General features: G+C 39.6%; 2 protein-coding genes across 3 annotated transcripts in view; both read right to left on the reverse strand.

Moving 5' to 3' along the window:
• The window catches only part of LOC137156364 (FRAS1-related extracellular matrix protein 1-like), a 35,271-nt gene extending 31,026 nt beyond the window's left edge, over positions 1 to 4,245 (reverse strand). Inside the window, exon 1 of one of the 2 annotated variants that reach the window (XM_067553111.1) lies at positions 4,126 to 4,245. The gene's annotated coding sequence lies outside the window, so the exon portion shown is untranslated. The remainder of the gene's footprint in view (positions 1 to 4,125) is intronic. The other variant, XM_067553110.1, reaches the window with a different exon arrangement.
• On the reverse strand, positions 4,122 to 16,006 carry LOC137156597 (FRAS1-related extracellular matrix protein 1-like). The gene is made up of 7 exons (XM_067553479.1): positions 15,669 to 16,006; positions 13,541 to 13,737; positions 12,038 to 12,263; positions 10,036 to 10,180; positions 6,885 to 7,026; positions 5,082 to 5,277; positions 4,122 to 4,390 (listed from the first exon to the last, which is right to left on the reverse strand). Exons 1-7 carry the CDS (start codon positions 15,847 to 15,849, stop codon positions 4,122 to 4,124), a joined length of 1,356 nt encoding a protein of 451 aa, XP_067409580.1. The 5' UTR covers positions 15,850 to 16,006.
• Between the last annotated feature and the right edge of the window lie 1,896 nt (positions 16,007 to 17,902).

A 17,902-nucleotide genomic window follows, 5' to 3' on the forward strand; every position in this document is an offset into this window, starting at 1 on the left:
ATTAGCATGTTCTTTTAGCATCCTGCTGCCAGCATCTGATGTCAGGTTGCTAATCATTTGAAGTCATCTGTCCAAACAAGCATTGCCAAATCTTTCTTCCAGGCCAGCAGCACCAAACAATACAGGGAAATTTATGACTGAAGAAAGTACTTTAGTGGAAGGTAAAAATCTGATCATTTACCCCATCCCCATATAATTAATGTTACCATTCCTTGTTTAAAAAAAAAAAAAATCTGCCACAGTATTTACATCCCGAGACACAACCAAATTCTTTGCCAAATTCTAACAGAAAGGAACATAAATTACAGTGATTAAAACTAACACACATATTTATTAAAACACCACAATCTTACTTATATTAAACCAGCCTTTTTAATTTGGTTCTACTCCACTGGCCCAGACAGAAGACTTAGGTCTTGTCTACATGCAGAGTTGCACCAGTTTAACTGAAGGTGTCATTTTAAACTGATTTAGTTAAGGCAGTGCAAAAGAGTATGTGGACACTTATTTTAGTTTAAGCTGGGTCTATTTCAGTTTAGCTTAAGTTATTAGGAACAGGTTTCAGTTAAACTGAAATAAGCCACCCAAACTGAAATAAGTGGGTCCACACAGAGGTTTGCACTGGACTGACTTAAACTGTGCAAGTTTGTGTTCTACACAAGACCATATTGCTTCATGACTATCACAAAGCTTCACAAATGCTTACTCACTGGTATTCTCTATTATAGAAATATGTGATCATAAGACAGATCTCACAACTAGAGCTTCCACCTCACAGGAAATTCAAACATTTCAACACTTGTTTTTGTTTCAAACTGGGACAAAAGGTCAAAATATCAGTTTTTTCGGTGGAATGAACAGCTTGGATTCAGAAATGTCTAAACATTTCATTTCAGCTCGGTTCAACGTTGAATTGTGTCTGCCATAGAGCCACACAGGACTTGTAGTTTAGGTGTCTCATGGCCTTATTCTCCTCTATGGGCCAGGCTTCCTGTCTGGACTACATCCCCCATGAAATACTGCAATCATAAGAGTCCCATGATGCATTGCGGCAGTTTAGCCATATGAAGGAGTGATGCATCATGGGTGATGTAGTCCAACCTGGGAGCACTGGTCCCTACAGGAGAATGGTGTCATGGAGACACCTAAACTACAACTCCCATAAGGCACCATGGCAGCTCAGGCAGACAGAGTAATATAGAATTGACCCAAAACCAAATGTTTCTGTTTGGTTCAACAAACTATTATATTCTGATCTGGGTAATCCAAAATGAACTACTTAATTTGATTTTCCTAAAGGAAAATCAACAAATTTTGGCAAAATTGAAAATTTTCTGTGGAAGATGTTTATTTTGTGGAAACCCCATTTTCTGTTAAAAAAAAAAAAAAAAAAAAACGAAAATGAACATTTTGATGGACAATTCTCAATTGGCTGTACTCAAAGCTTATCATTATTTCTTGCAGAATTTTATCTGTAATTTAATCTGTAATTTATCTAAACACCTCCCCCACAAAAGGCTGTGTGCAGTGGTGAACTTCCCTCTAATGGTACCCTTCTTTTCTATGGCCCATCAGGGTAAATTATGAATACCATGAGGAATCCTTTCTTTCCAGACAGTTTGCCTTTAGAGAGTACAACTCTCTGCTGGCCTGTTTGGCTGGCTCAGGCCCTGAACCCAGATCTTCCATGTGACAGTGCATTTGATTGTCACTAGACTGCCAAGCTGGCTCTAAAGGTGACAAACTTTTGTCTGCAAATTCTGTTGTATTTATTTATTTCCTTGGCTTGTGGCACTAAAATAGATTAATGCTCATCAGTGTGCGAAAGAATCACTATAGAATTCAAAAAACCTGTGGTAGAATTAATGTCACTCACTGAAGATTGAAAAACAAAACCAAACATCTATTGTATTGAAATAAGAAGCACAGAACAAGAGGATAGGGCACAATCTATATGTATCAGGGAATACATTACCGATAGTCACGTACACTACTCTTCCACCATATAACACTGCTGACAACAAGAAGGTTAAGGCAGAGGTTAGTTAAATGGTTAAACTGCATGACTTGTCGGTCACCAATCCGTTCCAAAGAAGGCTGTACAAAAACCTGAACCCCAATTCTCAGTCTGGACAATTATTTGGTGGGAGCACTGACTCTAGTATGAAAGGAATCCGTTGTGATGCCATGAGATTGAGCGCCTTATGCTAAAAGTGACACAATTAGAACTAGTGTTCTAAAAAATAATATACTAATATCCTCAGCCATAGCTCTACTGAAATCAATGGAGCTATGATACCAGCTGAGGATCTGAGCAACTGAGGAATTTTATTATGGAGGCTCACTAACAGAATTGTATATTAGGTAGGGTGACACTTCCTTATTTCTTAGAGAGACAAGAGTACTGGGAAGGAATAAATGATGTATGCTGTTGCCATGTAAATCAGCTAAATGTATGATATAAATCCTGAGAGATTTTGGGGTGGTATACCAATAAGTACCAATAAAGAGGTGTTGGAACATATAAGACAGACAATGGCAAATTTATATTTTGATGAGTTTGATCCTACCTGCCTGGATTATTATTAAATTGGCCCATGGAAGCAAATCATCCTTAATTTTGGCAAAAATTCAGGGGGACATTACACTGATATGAGACTTCAAATTGATAGATTAAACTGGCACCAAAGTATTTAAATTAGTTTATGACTGCTCAGAAAAGAGAGCTGTGTCAGAGTATGTAATCTGGCTACTTTATTGGTATATTTATGTATTAAAGCTGGTTTTATAACCAAAGAGATAAGTAAGATATGTTAATAACTGAGGCAGAGAGATCTTATGGATTGAACCACTTATCTTAAAGCCATAGATAAAACAGCTGGATGGTTCAGCATGAAATCTTCAGTAAATATGAGCCAATAGAAAAACTTTAGTTGAGGGAGATGAATGTAATGAATATGATGCTCTGAAAATTCTTCCTTAGGAATGTCTATAGCACCTGCCTTTTCTGAGGCAAATCTGTTACACACAGAAAAGGGGCAGAATTGCAATAGTTGGGGGGGGGGGGGAGAGAGAATACCTCTTGTGTAAAGCTCAACTTCCTGACAGTTCCCAGTTTGCAAGTGGGGATGGGGGAAGGAGATGGGATTGCCAAAGATGGAGGCTCCACTTTAATTCAGATTCTTGTATCTTTGCCGCTCCACAGTAGTTTGCTACATGTGCCCTCCATAGGGGAAACAACGTGGGCTGGGGCAGAGGAAATTATTTTGCCTCAAGCCAGCCATTGGGTCTAGATGCTTTGTTAAAGATTTGCCCTTTAAATAAAACAGCCACTCAACGCAGCCAAAAGACTTTTCTGTGCCAAGTGAAATGGGAAGACCTGGGAATTCCATGGGCCTTAGCAAACTGTATGACACTGAACACCAGGCATATGCTTTCCGCTGCTGCCTAGCATTAATAAATCCCATCTGATCTGGGAATAATATGGATGGATTTCCAATCTGCACTGCAGCAATTTGGAAATTAGAAAGGATTTCAATATAAAAGGGATACTAGTCTGCATCACCTGCAGTCCTGGGGAACTTTGCCCTCGTCAGTGATAAGAGATTGTGCTGCTTCAGATGGAGTGTGGAAAATTGAAAGAGAAATTAAATAATTAATCTACCTTTTTAGGAGGGGACATAAAGAATGTGTAGTTGAAAAAACACAGGGTACTGAAGGATTTTAGGTGAGTCTTACAAGAAATGTGCATCCCAGCTCTGTCCCCTCCTTACTGAAGAATTTAATACTGAGACCAGTGGTAAAATTAACAAGAAAAACTTTATAGTTTGAGGTGAAATTCCATAAGTGTTACTGAGGCCCACTCCCCTGACTTAGTTGTTATCAGCCATGTATAATTGAATGCTATAAAAACATTTGAACCATTATAGGCAGATGAATAGAGCCCATGGTTTTAAAGGATGAGAACTATTTGCGTAGTGTCAGCCAAGGCTAAATCCAAGATAGAGGTAATACCTCTTGTCATATAAACATTGACTATTTAGTACTAGCACCCCCACTCCCACCTTTCCATCAGTTTTGTTATTAGCCATGGTAACAAATAAGAAGGAATTCTTCAGAGCTTACCTGAACAGATCTCTGGAAGCAGCTGTCTTGCTATTGTGGACATAGCAGACTGCGTGACCCGCTACATCCATTTGGTTGAAACTTGTAATGGGGACTCCAGGATAGCTGACATACTCTATCTGTCCATACTGGGGTGGGGAGGTTATCACATAGAGGAGCTCTTCTGGTTTGTCAGTTCCATCAATTGTAAGGAGGACATCAGTTGTCAAGTAACCTCTGTCCCCCTTAGATATAGTAAGTGGTCTTACAAAAACAGCAATGTCCCCTGCAAGATACATGAGACCAGGTTAAAAGTGTCATATTGGTATCTGTATTTCTCTCTTACCCTATTGTTATAACATTCTGCCTAATGTAGATAGATGCATTCATTGTTTTAAGAAGTGATTGTTTAGTGTCACTGTAGTAAAAGATAAATCCAGAATAAAGGTAACATCTTTTGTAATACAAATCTAATGATGGAAGTAAGGTCGCATGATTATAGCGCAAAATTGGGAGTCAGAAGTTCTGAATCCTACTCCCAGCTTTGCTGTTCTTGTTACATGCTTTGAGCGAGCTACTTACCATTTTTCTGTCCTTGGTTTCCCCATGTACAAAATGAGTATAATACCCACTTTACCAAGATATTGTCAGCCCAGTTAGTCTATATTTGTAAAGCACTTTGAGGTCCTATGAAGTGAAGGGTAAAGTATTAACTGAGTGTACAACCTTCTGGAATCCTAGGAAACCTCCTTCAGAAATAATGAATAAAGGACCAATCCTGGAATGACTTTCATGCAGGCAGATACTTCTGCCAGCATGGAGCCTCACTGAAGATAATTGAACCCTGTTCAGTGCTCATTAAAAGGTCAGGGCGTAAGAGTGGATCATAAGTGGCAATTTAATTTTTTGTCAGATTGTCTTGGTGCAAGAATTAATGGTAGACTCATGGTAGAATGGAAAATTAGACATATATTTACCTTTTTCCATATCTTTGATGGTTATGTAGAATTCCAGTGGTGGGGATCTGTTGTCTCCATCCCACAGATGAAATGTGAAGCTGTCCTGGTTCCTGGACCCTATAGGTCCTGTATGCACATATCTCACAAGGTTCATATCTATTTCCTCCTGTGTGCACTTCATTTCAGTTTGGAGAGTCACCCAGTTTCTGCCTACCTAAAAAGAACAAAAATCTGTCAGCATCCCATAAGTTTTCGCCAGTTAATTTTGCTCAGTTAGTAGATATAGTTCAGTGATTTACACCATTGCCAATGATAGCCTCCCTACATTCCCCTTTCACACTTTGGACCTCCTTCCTAAAAGGTTTCAGGAGCAGTAGCTGGCAGGAGCTTTGCAGCCAAACAGCCAGAAGGCTAGCGAAAAGCAGATGCTAAGAATCTAGCAGAGCTCACTGCTAGGAAGTGTTTCCTCGTATTCAGCCTACATTTTCCATTTCTTAATTTCATGCCCTTCCTCCTAGTTCTGCACAGGCTCACAGCCAGACAGGCATAAGGGAGGAGCCTGTGGGGAGTTAGAAAGAGGCAGGGAGAATTAGAAAACCACAGGGTCCTTCCCTGGAAAAATTTGAGATGTCAGGTGCAATTTCCTGCATTGTAGAAGATTTCAAGGTATTTAACAAGAAATATGCTAGCTCAACCAAAATCCGAATATGTGGTACTGTGCAGGAGTTGTGTCCCAGCATCACATGCTGCAGGAGCAAATGATGTTAAAATATCAATCAACACAACACATCAGAACCATAGGCTTCAGACACACACCTATATTCCTTGTTAGACACACACAAACCTATATAAAATATTAGGAGAAGCCAAAATCTACCTAGCAGCTTATTTCCCTCCCGGATGTATGGGACACTAGGCTCCCATCTCCAAGACACTCATTCTGAAAACAAGCCCCACTTGTCTCTCAGAATCATGCTACCTGGAATACAATATCAACTTAGTGAATGTGCTTATTGCTCATGGCAGCCAATTTTCTACAGAACAAATGAACAAGAAAAGGTGATTGTGCCTGCCTTGCTTTTTTTTCTGATTGCTCATCTTTGCCCCAGAGGAGCTGGCGTAACTCCCGTCGACCGCTATACTTCCGTTCTGCGCGGTGTCCTCACTGCACTGAGCCCCTGTCAACACATCGCCACGCCACTTGAGGAGGTGGTTTTACTAGGGCGACTTCCTGATCGATTGATTGGGTCTTCACTGACCGCTCATTCGATCCAGAAAGATTGATCTGGCAGCGGCAACTTTGCCACTGTCAGTGTAGACATACCCTCAGTGTCTCTTTCTCTCTCATTAACGCTTTTTTTCTGACCTTCTCTCCCTCTTCCCTATCTATTTTCTTTCTTTCTCACTGACAGGTTCTCTTCCATACCATTGGGGAGTGTCTCATTTGTGAGGTCTCTCTCACTTTCTTCCTGGTTCCTGAATATCTTCCCATCTTCTGTCCCTGGGATTGTTCTTTCTCCCACTTGGTCTAACTCTTCTCTCCTCTTCTTCCCATTGGGTTTCTACCTCTCTAGGTTCTCCATCATCACCCCAAGAAGATCCTGACATGGTTTTAACCTCCCCTTCACCTACCTGAGGCTCCCACTTCTCATATCAAAACCTCTGATTTAGCATCTTGCATGATTCAGCTACCCCAGTCAGCTACCCATGGCAGTGTATTCCAAAACAGGAAAGACATTCAGGATAAAGGAGAATCAGTGTCTTTCTAGTCTAAGAAGAGAGAATTGTTTGCTTGCTTTTTGTGTAAGCACAAAGACTAACCTTGAGCTGAAGCTGCCCATTTTCTGGAATTCTTTCAAATAAATAGTAAATTCTCTTCCTGGGGGTGTCTTTATCATCAGCCGACAGAACAGCACTAGAAATTATTCGGGTTTCACCCATGTTCACCTCTAGCTCATCCTTTCTGCAAAAAGAAAAAACTCATGCATTGATGTGAAAACAGAAAAGTAACCTTTCCAACAAATGATGATACTGCCAGGATATGGATTACCCAGAAGCTGACAGGAATAATAACTGCAGAATGACTAAAGGAGAGCACATGTATCTGTCAAACAGCAAGCAGAGAAGACAGGTTTCTCATAACAAAAGTGAAAAGCAACAACAACAAAACAGATCTGAAGCAACTTTGGATTTAACAGCAGGAATCAATTCTGTCTGTCCCCTTCCAGAGTCATAATCTGGGTTGCTTTAGATGAACAACATGAAAAAAAGTGCTCATTACTGTTATTACAGGTCATAGCAATAACTGCACCATTGGACCTCTAGGGTCCTTAATTGGCTGGCCAGCCATTGGCTGACTGAGCCCTGAAAAAGAGCTTGCATGAGGAATAGGGGCCCTTTCTGCTGCTTGCCTATGATTCCTTCATCAGACTTCCCATTGGCCCACCAGGATCAAATCACTGCAAGGTTGTGCTTATGGCCTTTTGCTCTTTGGTGACTGTGGCCCTATGCATGATAAAATAGAGTCAGGTAGGATGGAAGTCCCAAAATGTTTTTAAACTCCCCCCAGAGACTTAATCCAGCCTAATTCTCAGCCCCTCTCTCTCTCTGTTTCCCTCCTTTCAGATAGTACCTACCTCCTAGCTCTCCCTTCACATAATTTTACTATTGTTATTTATTACGTGAATACTAGTAACACTAACTATATACTAGATACCAACCAGCTATAAGGAAAGACACAATCCCTGCCCCAAAGAGCCTACAATCTAAGAAGACAAGCAACAGACAAAGGGATAAGGAGATGAGTTAAAAACACAGCTACTATAAGTACATTTAAAAAATGCTAAATGTCATCTGACCCCAACTCCTCATCAACCTAGCAGAAATCGGTTGGCTAATTCTTTCTGGTATCAGAGTAGTGTGTTTTGAGGAGAGGTTTTAAGTGTGGGTAAAGGGGAATGTAGTGACTTTACATTCAGGGAAGGTGTTCCATGCAGTAGGACTAAATGGAAGAAGGTGCAAAATTGATTGTGCAGTACTCATAGTCATTCAGAGACATCAGCTGTAGATCAGGAACGCTCTGTCAGTTCTTTTCAAGTTTGCTTACTTTCCCAGCTGCATGGCATCTGCAGGGTATTGGAGAATGGGGACTAGGAGGAAAGGTGATCCCAGATCAAAGGGTGAGCAAGATTCCCTGCTGGGGATGACTAATTATAAGATCTAATCACTGCCTGTCAGGCATGTGCACAAAGGGGGGCAAGCAGGGGCACAGCCCGCCCAGTAATCATCTCTGCCACTGCCTCCAGTTTCTGCCCAGGCCTCCCACCCCAGGATTCCCTCCCCCGAGCCTGTCCTTTCCCCTTTCTGCCAGGGTTGGAATCAGGCTGAGCGCAACTGAAGGGTGGTGCCTGGGAAAGGCACTGCAGCTCCCCAGAGCAGGGAAGCTGGGCTGGCAGCACAGCTCTGCCAGAGGAGGCATAAGGAGGGGAAGCCTGCTGAGTGCCATCCCTTCCTTGCCCGCAGCCTCCAGTAAGTGTTTGGAGCCCACCTGGAGTGCAAAGAAGGGAGCTCAAGACAATGGGTGGCGAGAGGTAGCGGCACACGGGGACATTGAGTGGGGAGCCCGGGGAGGCAGCCAGGCCACAAGGCCCAGGGGGCACTGGGTGGGAGGCTGGTGTTCAAAGTGCCCCTCCAAAATAGTCACATTTAAATACTTGTGCACACCCCTGCTTCAAAGGCAGCAACACAGTTTCTGAGTTCATCTGGGCACAGAAGAGGAAACACACTTGTCTGCATTCACCTCCATACCTCACAAGAGAAACGGTGGGGCATGACGTACTGAACTTTATCCAAACAAGAAAAACATCAAGAGACATTTGATCAATAAATTATGATTACATCATTTCATTTTACTAAAATATCAACTGTATCCTTCTCGCTAATGTCACTACTCTTGCTAGTGTGTACTATATACCTCATTGTGATCTTTTAATTGAAAAATTAACTTTTGTATTCTTTGTTTTTCTCTGGGTTGATAAAGATACACTTTCTTAAAGTCTATGCCTCTTCATTTAGCAAGGAGTTCTAGCAGTTTAGGAAATATTGTTTCCTAAATAAACATCAGCAGTTAAAGGACGAAACTTTTCACAGAGAGATCAAGTCAGTGGAAAGTTTCCCTCAATCTCCTCGTCAAAGTAAAAACAAACCATATTTGCTTTAAATGCAACTGCGGTAGTTTACTTGTAAAAGATCAGGAGTCAGAGTGAAATATCAGTTATGTGTGTTCCCCCATATGGGTTTAAACTCATATCCTGGGTTTAATTCATTTGTAAATCATAGTTTTGGTGAGAGGGGAGAAAGTTAACTCATCACTTGTCTGTAAGATGAATTATGATTGAGAGAATATTTTTAGAAAACGGAATCTGCTATGACTGTTCAGAGCTTACTCTGTAGAGTCTTTTAGTGATGTGGGGTGATCTCAGACTATCAGGAATGGGTTCTCTCTCAATCCCCAAATCCTATGCTATTTTCACATTGTTAGCTGATGTATACAATGGCCAAGAGAAAGGGGAATATGCAAGATAGCTAAAGTCAATCCCACAGTATGGGCTGGCCAGCAGAGGGAGTACAAAGATCAGAGTTGCTTTTAAATAATATTTTAACTAAGGTCTGACAGACAAAATGAATATGTGCCTACATATATATCACATCTACTTTTTATTATTAAATAAAAAACAAACATGAAAACAAAGTTTGTGATTTAGGCATTTTTTTTTATCAGCCATGACTTATATTGGGAATGCTCTTGTTAAACAGTCCTATGGTGGTACATGCAGGAACATCTTTGTTGGTGTTAGTCTGTGGCTATTTATGGCAGAACAGCCCCATTAATCACTAATTTGCTGTTCTGATCACTGTTGAATCATTTCACCTGAACACATCTCACAATTTGGGATAGGAACATGTGGCTTACTTGCTCAGCATTGGTTTCTCGTCATTAACTGGGATGACCTTTACCAGAATGGTTCTGAGGACTTTATGTTTCCCATCTGACAGTTGGAGTATAAACCTATCAGTGAGATTTTCAGAGTCATCATGCATGTACACCAGCCTCATTCCTGGGGAGAGAGGGGGGAAAAAAGAGAGAAAATAAAATCTGTCTCCTTCAAAATCTCTTTCACGTCATGTCCCCCTGCCTCTATCATCCTCCCCCTCTCTCCAACCCACCATGTCGTCTGGTCACAGCCAGTTTGTTTCAGCTAGCACAGGACGAGCTGTGTAAGCAGCAGCTGTTCATTAATCCATCAGTACACCAGCGACTCAAAGAGAGCAGCATGACCCATTAAAAGAACGGAACTCTTTTCCAAACTATCTTTGTTCTGAAAAAGTAAAAATTTTCCATCCCCTCCCATGCACCCGAATATAAAATTTCTACTTGACTGGGGGACAAGATGGTCAGATATCACTCCTCTGTGTCTAACTGATCCTTAGGGAGGGCTTACCCATCTTTAGGGAGGAAAGCTGTCCTTGTGGTTAAGACAGTGGATGGGGGATTCAGGAGATCTGGCTTCAGTTCCTGGCTATGACACAGACTTTGTGTGACCTTGAACAAATTATTCAATCTCTCTGTGCCTCAGTTCCCAATCTGTAAAAGCATGATAATATACAATCTTTCTCCCACCTTTTATCTGTCTTATTCGCTTAGATTGTATGCTTTACAGGGCAGGGACTGTCATGTTTATACAGTGCCTAGCACAATGGGAACTTGATCCCAGTTGCACTTCTAGGTGCCACCATAATACAAATGAATAATAATCAAACCCCACATGTGAATTCGCATAAACTCTGGAGAAGTAATTTAAAACATTACATGATTTGGGCTATTTCCTCTCTAATTAGAACAATGAAGAAATAAGCATAATGGATAGCTTAAGTGTATTTATGTCATTATCACTACAATAGGTCGAACTTCCATAACATTTTTTTTACAATGATGTAAAAACATAGTTTTAAAAATAATAAAATGCCTTAATATTTTCCTAGAGCAGAATCTGACCTATTGTTTTTGTCAGTTTTTACATTTATACTTTTTAGTCTCATTTACACATTGCCAAAAAGATTGCAAGAATTTAAATGAGCAAATTTATCCAGTGCATTTAAAAAGCCAAACAGAAGAGGACTCCATAAAGTTACTTGTTAAATCCAGATTTATTTTCACTTAACTGAATGAGCTATTTTTCCCTATGCCATATCCATTTCACATGTAGGTCCATGGTTTAACCCATGCACAGTTGATATTTGTGTGTCTACTTTCTGTGGAAGGTGCTCAGATACTTTGGTGATGGGTGACCTTATAAAAATAGAGGGAGGATATATTTCTTTTCAGTGCTCTGAGGCCCAAATTCTGATCTGAATGCCTACATAGGCTTAATGTATTGAAAACATATTAATTAGTTCATTGTTCTCAATAATATCACTGTAGACAAAGACAATCAGGTTTCAAAACATGTTAATGGGTCATGGTTAACAATACAGCCCCCATCTCCTACCACTAGCATTTAGGGTAAATTTTATCCATGACCAGCTAACATGTTCTTTAAAATGACCTAGTACCTAGAGTAGCATACCACATAAGTGGCAAAAAAAAGTGTTAATTAAAACATATTGGCTCGCACATTTTTAGATCACTCATTTTCCAATACGGATGACCTCCACTAAAGGTTAGAATACTATATTATCATCCTCACAGGAAACTTGAAGTGTAGGCTTCCCAGGATGAACTTCTTGAGGGATTCCCAAGGGATTAAATACGTTAAATTGAGAAAATGCCATTCAGATTTAATTTACTGCTCTTAAATTTTCATATGAAACTACAGTGAATAAAAAAGCAATGAATGTTTCTTACTATGCCACTTTGTCAGGTATGAATTTTTAAAGGAACAAAAACACTGATGCAAAAAAAATGCTGCATTTACCATTCTTAAGAAGCTCCATGGAAAAGTCATGCACAGGAAATTCATGATTGTGGTGATTGTTAATTAGTCTTTTGTAACTCATAATATCATTGCCATAAACACCATTAATGAGGAATCCATGATGGGGTTGCTGAACAACGGTAAATATCAAATGATCTTGAGGTACATCCAGATCAACTACATTGATTACAGAGGAATCCAGTTCTTTCATTTGGCCCTCTTGCACCTAAGCAGCAAGATGAAAAAAAGGAAAATAAAAAACAGCAATGAGTAGTAGGGTTTTTTGTTTGTTTAAAAAAAAAAAGAAGAAAGAAATAGAATCCTCATTCCGTCACAGAGAATGACCAGGTTCCTTCCTCCCACAAATCACCAGAGGTTCCTCTGAAATCAAAAGGAAAAAACAACCCTCCACCTCCTTAGCAAAGATTCTTTTATTGTTTAAGAGTCTGATTCTTTGAGCTCTTACTTACTTACTAGCGCAGTGCTTACTATTATGGCAGCCCTACTGAAGTCAGTTCACAGTAGTAAATGTTGTTATGCTCAGCAGTAAGTATTTGCAGGAATTGTCCCTTAGAGATCAACAAAACACAAGAAACCAGCTCCCTGGTTCTCCCCTCTCCTGTATACAAGCAGAGCTCATCCATAGGACAGAATCCAGCCGGCAATGAGTAAAAAGATGCCATTTTTAAATGGTCATGCTTCTGACCACAAGCACTCTTACATACATTAAGAAGAGGCTACATGGGAGATCCACACCATTTAAAAAAATTCAATATTGTGACACATTGCATATGCACCAATTGCAAATAAATTCTGTGGGATTGATGACAATTGAAAATCTGATTCTATTGAAGTCAATGGCAAAACTCCCACTGACTCCACGGGAGCTGGAATATCATTCTATGTTTCCAAGGTAACATTACTTTTGCTTTCTTTTTTTTTTTTTTTTGTCAGCAGAAAAGAATGCAGGAAAGTTCTTTTTGCCATTACAATTTCTTGTACCAGAATATTGTAAAGGATACCGAGAATCATGCAAATCATCAGCGAAGTGACTTTTAGCTCTGGGCATGCTGAGTTTTGGGGTCATGAAATGTATTGGAGCTACATTTCTGTGTGTATATGCATAAATATGTACATGTACACACATGAGATTAGATAAATTTACATAGACATTATTGTAATTTATAAATCATGTCTTCTGAGGTAAGTAGTTAAAACACTACTAGAGTGGGTAATTAGTGAAATTCATTCTTGTGCGGAGCACCAGCACAAGGCCTGTGCACCACTAAAGACTTATTTTAAGGGCTGACATGGGACCTATGTGTTGAATAGGCCTTCTTTTCCCTGCACTGGATTGAATTTCACTCAGCATGATGGTGTAGACCAAAAGAAGGGGAATAGGTCTTAGAAAGGTGCTAATATGTACATTAAAAAGTAGCCAATGGATACGAATTTTCTGGCATAGAAAGTCATTAGAGTCTGGCATTTTGTATCCTTCCTTACAGTAATGTTCCTTGCTATGAATTCTGGGACTTCATCATTTGTTGGGTTGATCAGGACATAAAATGGGGTCTCCACTGAATGATGCTTCCCATCAGTGACATAAATCATAAATTGGTCTGAAGTTGGTTCTGTCCTCATATGCCTGGACTGCACATAATTTATATGCAAGGCTTTCAGGTGTTTCTGCTGAAATGAAGCTAAAGAATTCAAAGAGATGACAAGTTAACACAACATTTATTCTGATCCCCTTTCAACAAACACTGTAACCCATTAAACATTTGTAAATCAATGCTAATTCCAAGTACAAATCATTTGGGTTTTACATCTCTTTAAGCATTCCTAATGCTGAAAAAGCAAGGGGATGTGGGCACCAAATAAAACACACTAAGTTTGTGTTTACACTATGGAGACTGTACCAGCATAACTACATCTGTGTAGCTACACCAACATAATTCCATAGCATAAACGTAGGAAGGATTTTTCCATTGGTATGGGAACACCATTTCCCCAAATGAAGTTAGCTATATGTTAATGGAAGCATTCTTCTGTCAACATAGCTGTGTCAACATGGAGGGTTAAAGTCGGCATAGTTATGTCGGATAGGAGTGTGGTTTTTCATAACCTTGACCGACGTAGCTATGTTGACCTAACTTTTAAATGTAGACCAAGCCTAAATAGCACATCCTCCTTCCTAGAGAATTTTTAATTCTCTGATCACAGATTGAAGTTACACCAGGCATGAATTTGGCCTGTCATGTTCAATTTCTTTCAAATCCAACATAGCTCAGGAGGTTTACAGGAAAAAGAAATGCACACTTTTCCCAACAGAGGTAATCTCACATCACTGTGAACAGCTTCTTGCTGCTTCTTACAGTGCAATTGTAGAGGTAAGCCAAAAGTTGCAATCCCAAACCAATCAAATCTGCTTATGATAAATCCAATTTGGGAAGTGGTTTAAGTAAATTGGACAAGGCAGGGACAGATCAACATCACAGTCTCTTAACTCTAGTGTAGATTTCTTTTTTATTTGGAGCCAAAGTCTGCCTGCTCAAGGTAGCACAGGGACTGTTCTTTCTCTATTTGTCTGAGGTGCATAATGCCCCCAAAGGAAATATGTGGGGGAGGGAGGAGGAAGAGCCATGGCTTCATTCCCACCAGTTACAAACCAGCTCTGTTGGCTAGTCACACAAGGCATGTCTATATAGCCCACGGAAGCAAGCCTCCCAGCTTTGGTTAACAGATTTAGCCTGGTGGGGCTCACACTAGCACTCTAAAAGTAGCTGTGTAGACAGTACTTTAAAGTCATGGCTTAGACTGGGGCTTGGCCTCTAAAGCCTAGGGAGAGGAGTGGGCTTCAAGTAAACATAATAAATAAATAAGCAAGCAGATAGGAAAAGGTTTACCTAAACAGAGACTTTGAGTGGGATTTTCAGAAGTGCCTAAGCGACTGAGGAGCACAAAAGCCACTGGAAGTCATTGGACTTGCATCCCTCAGTCACTTAGATGCTTGTGAAAATCCTACCCTTTGGGTCTACATTTTCAAGAGTGACTAGTGATTTGGGGTGCCCAAACTGAAACACAATTAAGAGCCCTGACTTTCAGAAAACGTTGCACACTCATGCACTGAAAAATTAGATCCTTTAAAGGGTCTGAAGGTGGATACCCAATTATCAAGGCAATCAAAATCACTAGTCATTTTTGAAAATGCAGGCCTAGAACCTAACTTGAGACATTCATTTTTTAAAATATTGCCCGTCTTATTTTTCTAAGAAAACCAGAAGTGTACGTGTGGAGGGAGGCAGTACAGGAGAAATGTGAAGTGGCGGGGTAGAGAAAATAGGTCAATATGTTGTCATTTCTAACACAGACTGCAACTCAAACGTGTAAAACTTAAATATTCTTAATTTATCTGAGTGCCAATTCTTCATGTTCACAGAGTTACAGTCTCTCTTTGAATCCCTCCCATACAACCGCAGTGCTCCTTATTTATGTACACCTGTCCCCCAGTAAAGACTATATTAATGCATGCACCTGCAGTGACAATACTTCAGCCTACTGCATGGCAGTCCATTAATCTTGTACGTGACATCTACAGTATTGATGTTATTGCTGTTGTGTCTACACATACCTATGCTTATACCAATGTTGCTCTTCTCAAACCCAGGGGATGGTAGGATATTTTCAATGTAACCAAACTGGGGAGGAGAAACCAAAACAAACTCTAAGTCATCTGCAGCGGTGTCGGGGTCAGTAGCAAATAAATTGTTAGCGGTAATCACAGCTGAGAAACCCTCATCCACAACAAACATGGCACCTGCACACAAATGATATGATGATGAGCATTATTACTTATTTAACTCAACTTACTGGGATATTTTACTAAAGAAATTGGCACAATAGCTGATGAAACTGTACTACAAACAGGCTGGTACAAATGTTTTCTAATCATGCTATCAACTCCACTTTCTCATCACGTAAGCAAGTTGAAGGTGGGGAGGGAATCACAAAACAATTTTACTGATAAGCCATTAAGTATGGTTTATGTGCTGCTCAAGATCAGTTGTTACCTCTGTTTGTCAGAGCATTAATTGCCTGAGAGCTGTTACGAATTGATCATAATGAACAATTTTTCATGCATCGGTGCTTAATTTCCCTGCTGGGACAATACTTAATTTCCAGAACATTGCTTGGGTGATAGGCTGCAAATTACAAAGCTACTCATACATATGTTTAAATGTTCTCTGAAATACAGAACATATACACAATGCTTACAGTAAATGGCATTAAAAATGACATTATAAAAGAAAAGATAGGTTCACAGAAAATGTTTCTTTATTACATGCACTATGGGCCTGATCCAAAACCCATCAAAGTCAATGGAAAGTTCTAACCAGAATCCGTTAATGGATTAAATTTAGGCTCTCCACTACAAAACAACTTCTTTTCTTTACTATTTGTTTTTTGATCCTTACAAGAACAATTGAAAGTCTGGCTTCACATATAGTAAATTAATTAAGTGTACAATGTATTAAATGTATTAAATTAAGTGTAGAATTCAGCTTATCTTTGTTCTGATTAATTAACAGCATAAAGTGCAAGTACTACAAATATTACCCCTATGGAATATTACATAGATATGGAAAAGGCCAGTTTGTAAAGTGAATGCGAAGAATCTAGTAGGATAAAGTAGAGAAATATTTATGGTTATGTTTTTGTTTTGTGTAACCCTGACAGTTATTTAATCAGGATCCAAATTCAGATTCTGAATTCTTGTGAAGTTCATGGTTGTTTGGATCTGTATTTCTGGTTCAGAACCATTTCTATGATTCTATTTATTACACAGAAGCATTTGGAGTACATTTTCAAATGGCTGAAGTTCATTTTTTGCAGGCATTTGGAAGAATAAAATGTGAGAGCAAATCTTAGTACTTGAACCTTTAGCTATCTGATTTGCACATTGAGTCAAATAGCTAGAGGCATTTACTCAGATTTGCACCTGAAAATGAATTCTAGGTGCAAACTGTGCCTATAGAAAAGAAGGCTGAAAAACTGGTCGATATGATCTAAAACTTTTGCATGTTTGTCTTCCTGGCTGGTCTGTTTTTGGTACTAAAAACACTGAGAATCTAGCCTCTAGCCAACACAGGGTTATTCAGGATATAAGATAATAGATTGTAAATAAAGAAGCACTTTTCACCAATTGCAATAGATGGTGGCTGGTTGTCCACTGGAAATAAAGTGACATTAAGGTCATATACTGGAAATGAATCATGAAGTGGTACTGGAGGAGGAAAAGGTCCATCATAACAGCAGTCATTCACATCCAGGCCAGCTTCACCATCAGAGATAACAAAGGTTAAGGTGTCGAAGCAAGGATTCAAGCCAATCTCCCCACCTGGGAAAACATGCTACAGATGATGTTCTACAATAAGAAAGCAAAACTCAATGAAGCAGTGACTTGTATTAATTATGGACAGTCCACAATATTTTCAGGGTGAATCATAAGACAAAGACAGGATAAAAAACAATAATATTCAAATGAAAGAGCAGAAACTGCTTGGTTCTGTGTTTTTCAGAGATTACAACCAGAATCTATATATAGCCCTTCTCTGTTATAAGAAAAAGAGGACAAAATGGTATCTTTATCAATGCTATTTATAGTAAATAATCTACTTTGTATCTTTTGCCTTTAGAGTTCTATTTTGTACATGACCGATTATTGCTCAAAATCCTCTTTGTCAAGGAAGGGAGCTGTCTGTTGCAAATCCCCTGCGTATCAATGGAGAAACAGGCCTGTAATTTCTAAGACATTGACAATCTTCTTATAGAGGATGGAAATGTCCATGTCCTGGACAGAATCGA

The sequence above is a fragment of the Emydura macquarii genome, unplaced genomic scaffold (assembly GCF_026122565.2).
Source record: "Emydura macquarii macquarii isolate MOO-44397 ecotype Brisbane River unplaced genomic scaffold, CSIRO-AGI_Emac_v2 contig_1451, whole genome shotgun sequence".
NCBI classification, from domain to species: Eukaryota; Metazoa; Chordata; order Testudines; family Chelidae; genus Emydura; species Emydura macquarii.

Bases quoted from the DNA above. Each gene is read 5' to 3' on its own strand.
- LOC137156597 (XM_067553479.1), bottom strand. From the start codon at position 15,849: ATGTTTGTTGTGGATGAGGGTTTCTCAGCTGTGATTACCGCTAACAAT. The intron at 5,278-6,884 runs GTTAGTCTTTGT...TGTTCTTTTTAG, and splicing joins ATGGGCAGCTTCAGCTCAAG to GTAGGCAGAAACTGGGTGAC. The intron at 4,391-5,081 runs GTAAATATATGT...TGTATCTTGCAG, and splicing joins CATCAAAGATATGGAAAAAG to GGGACATTGCTGTTTTTGTA.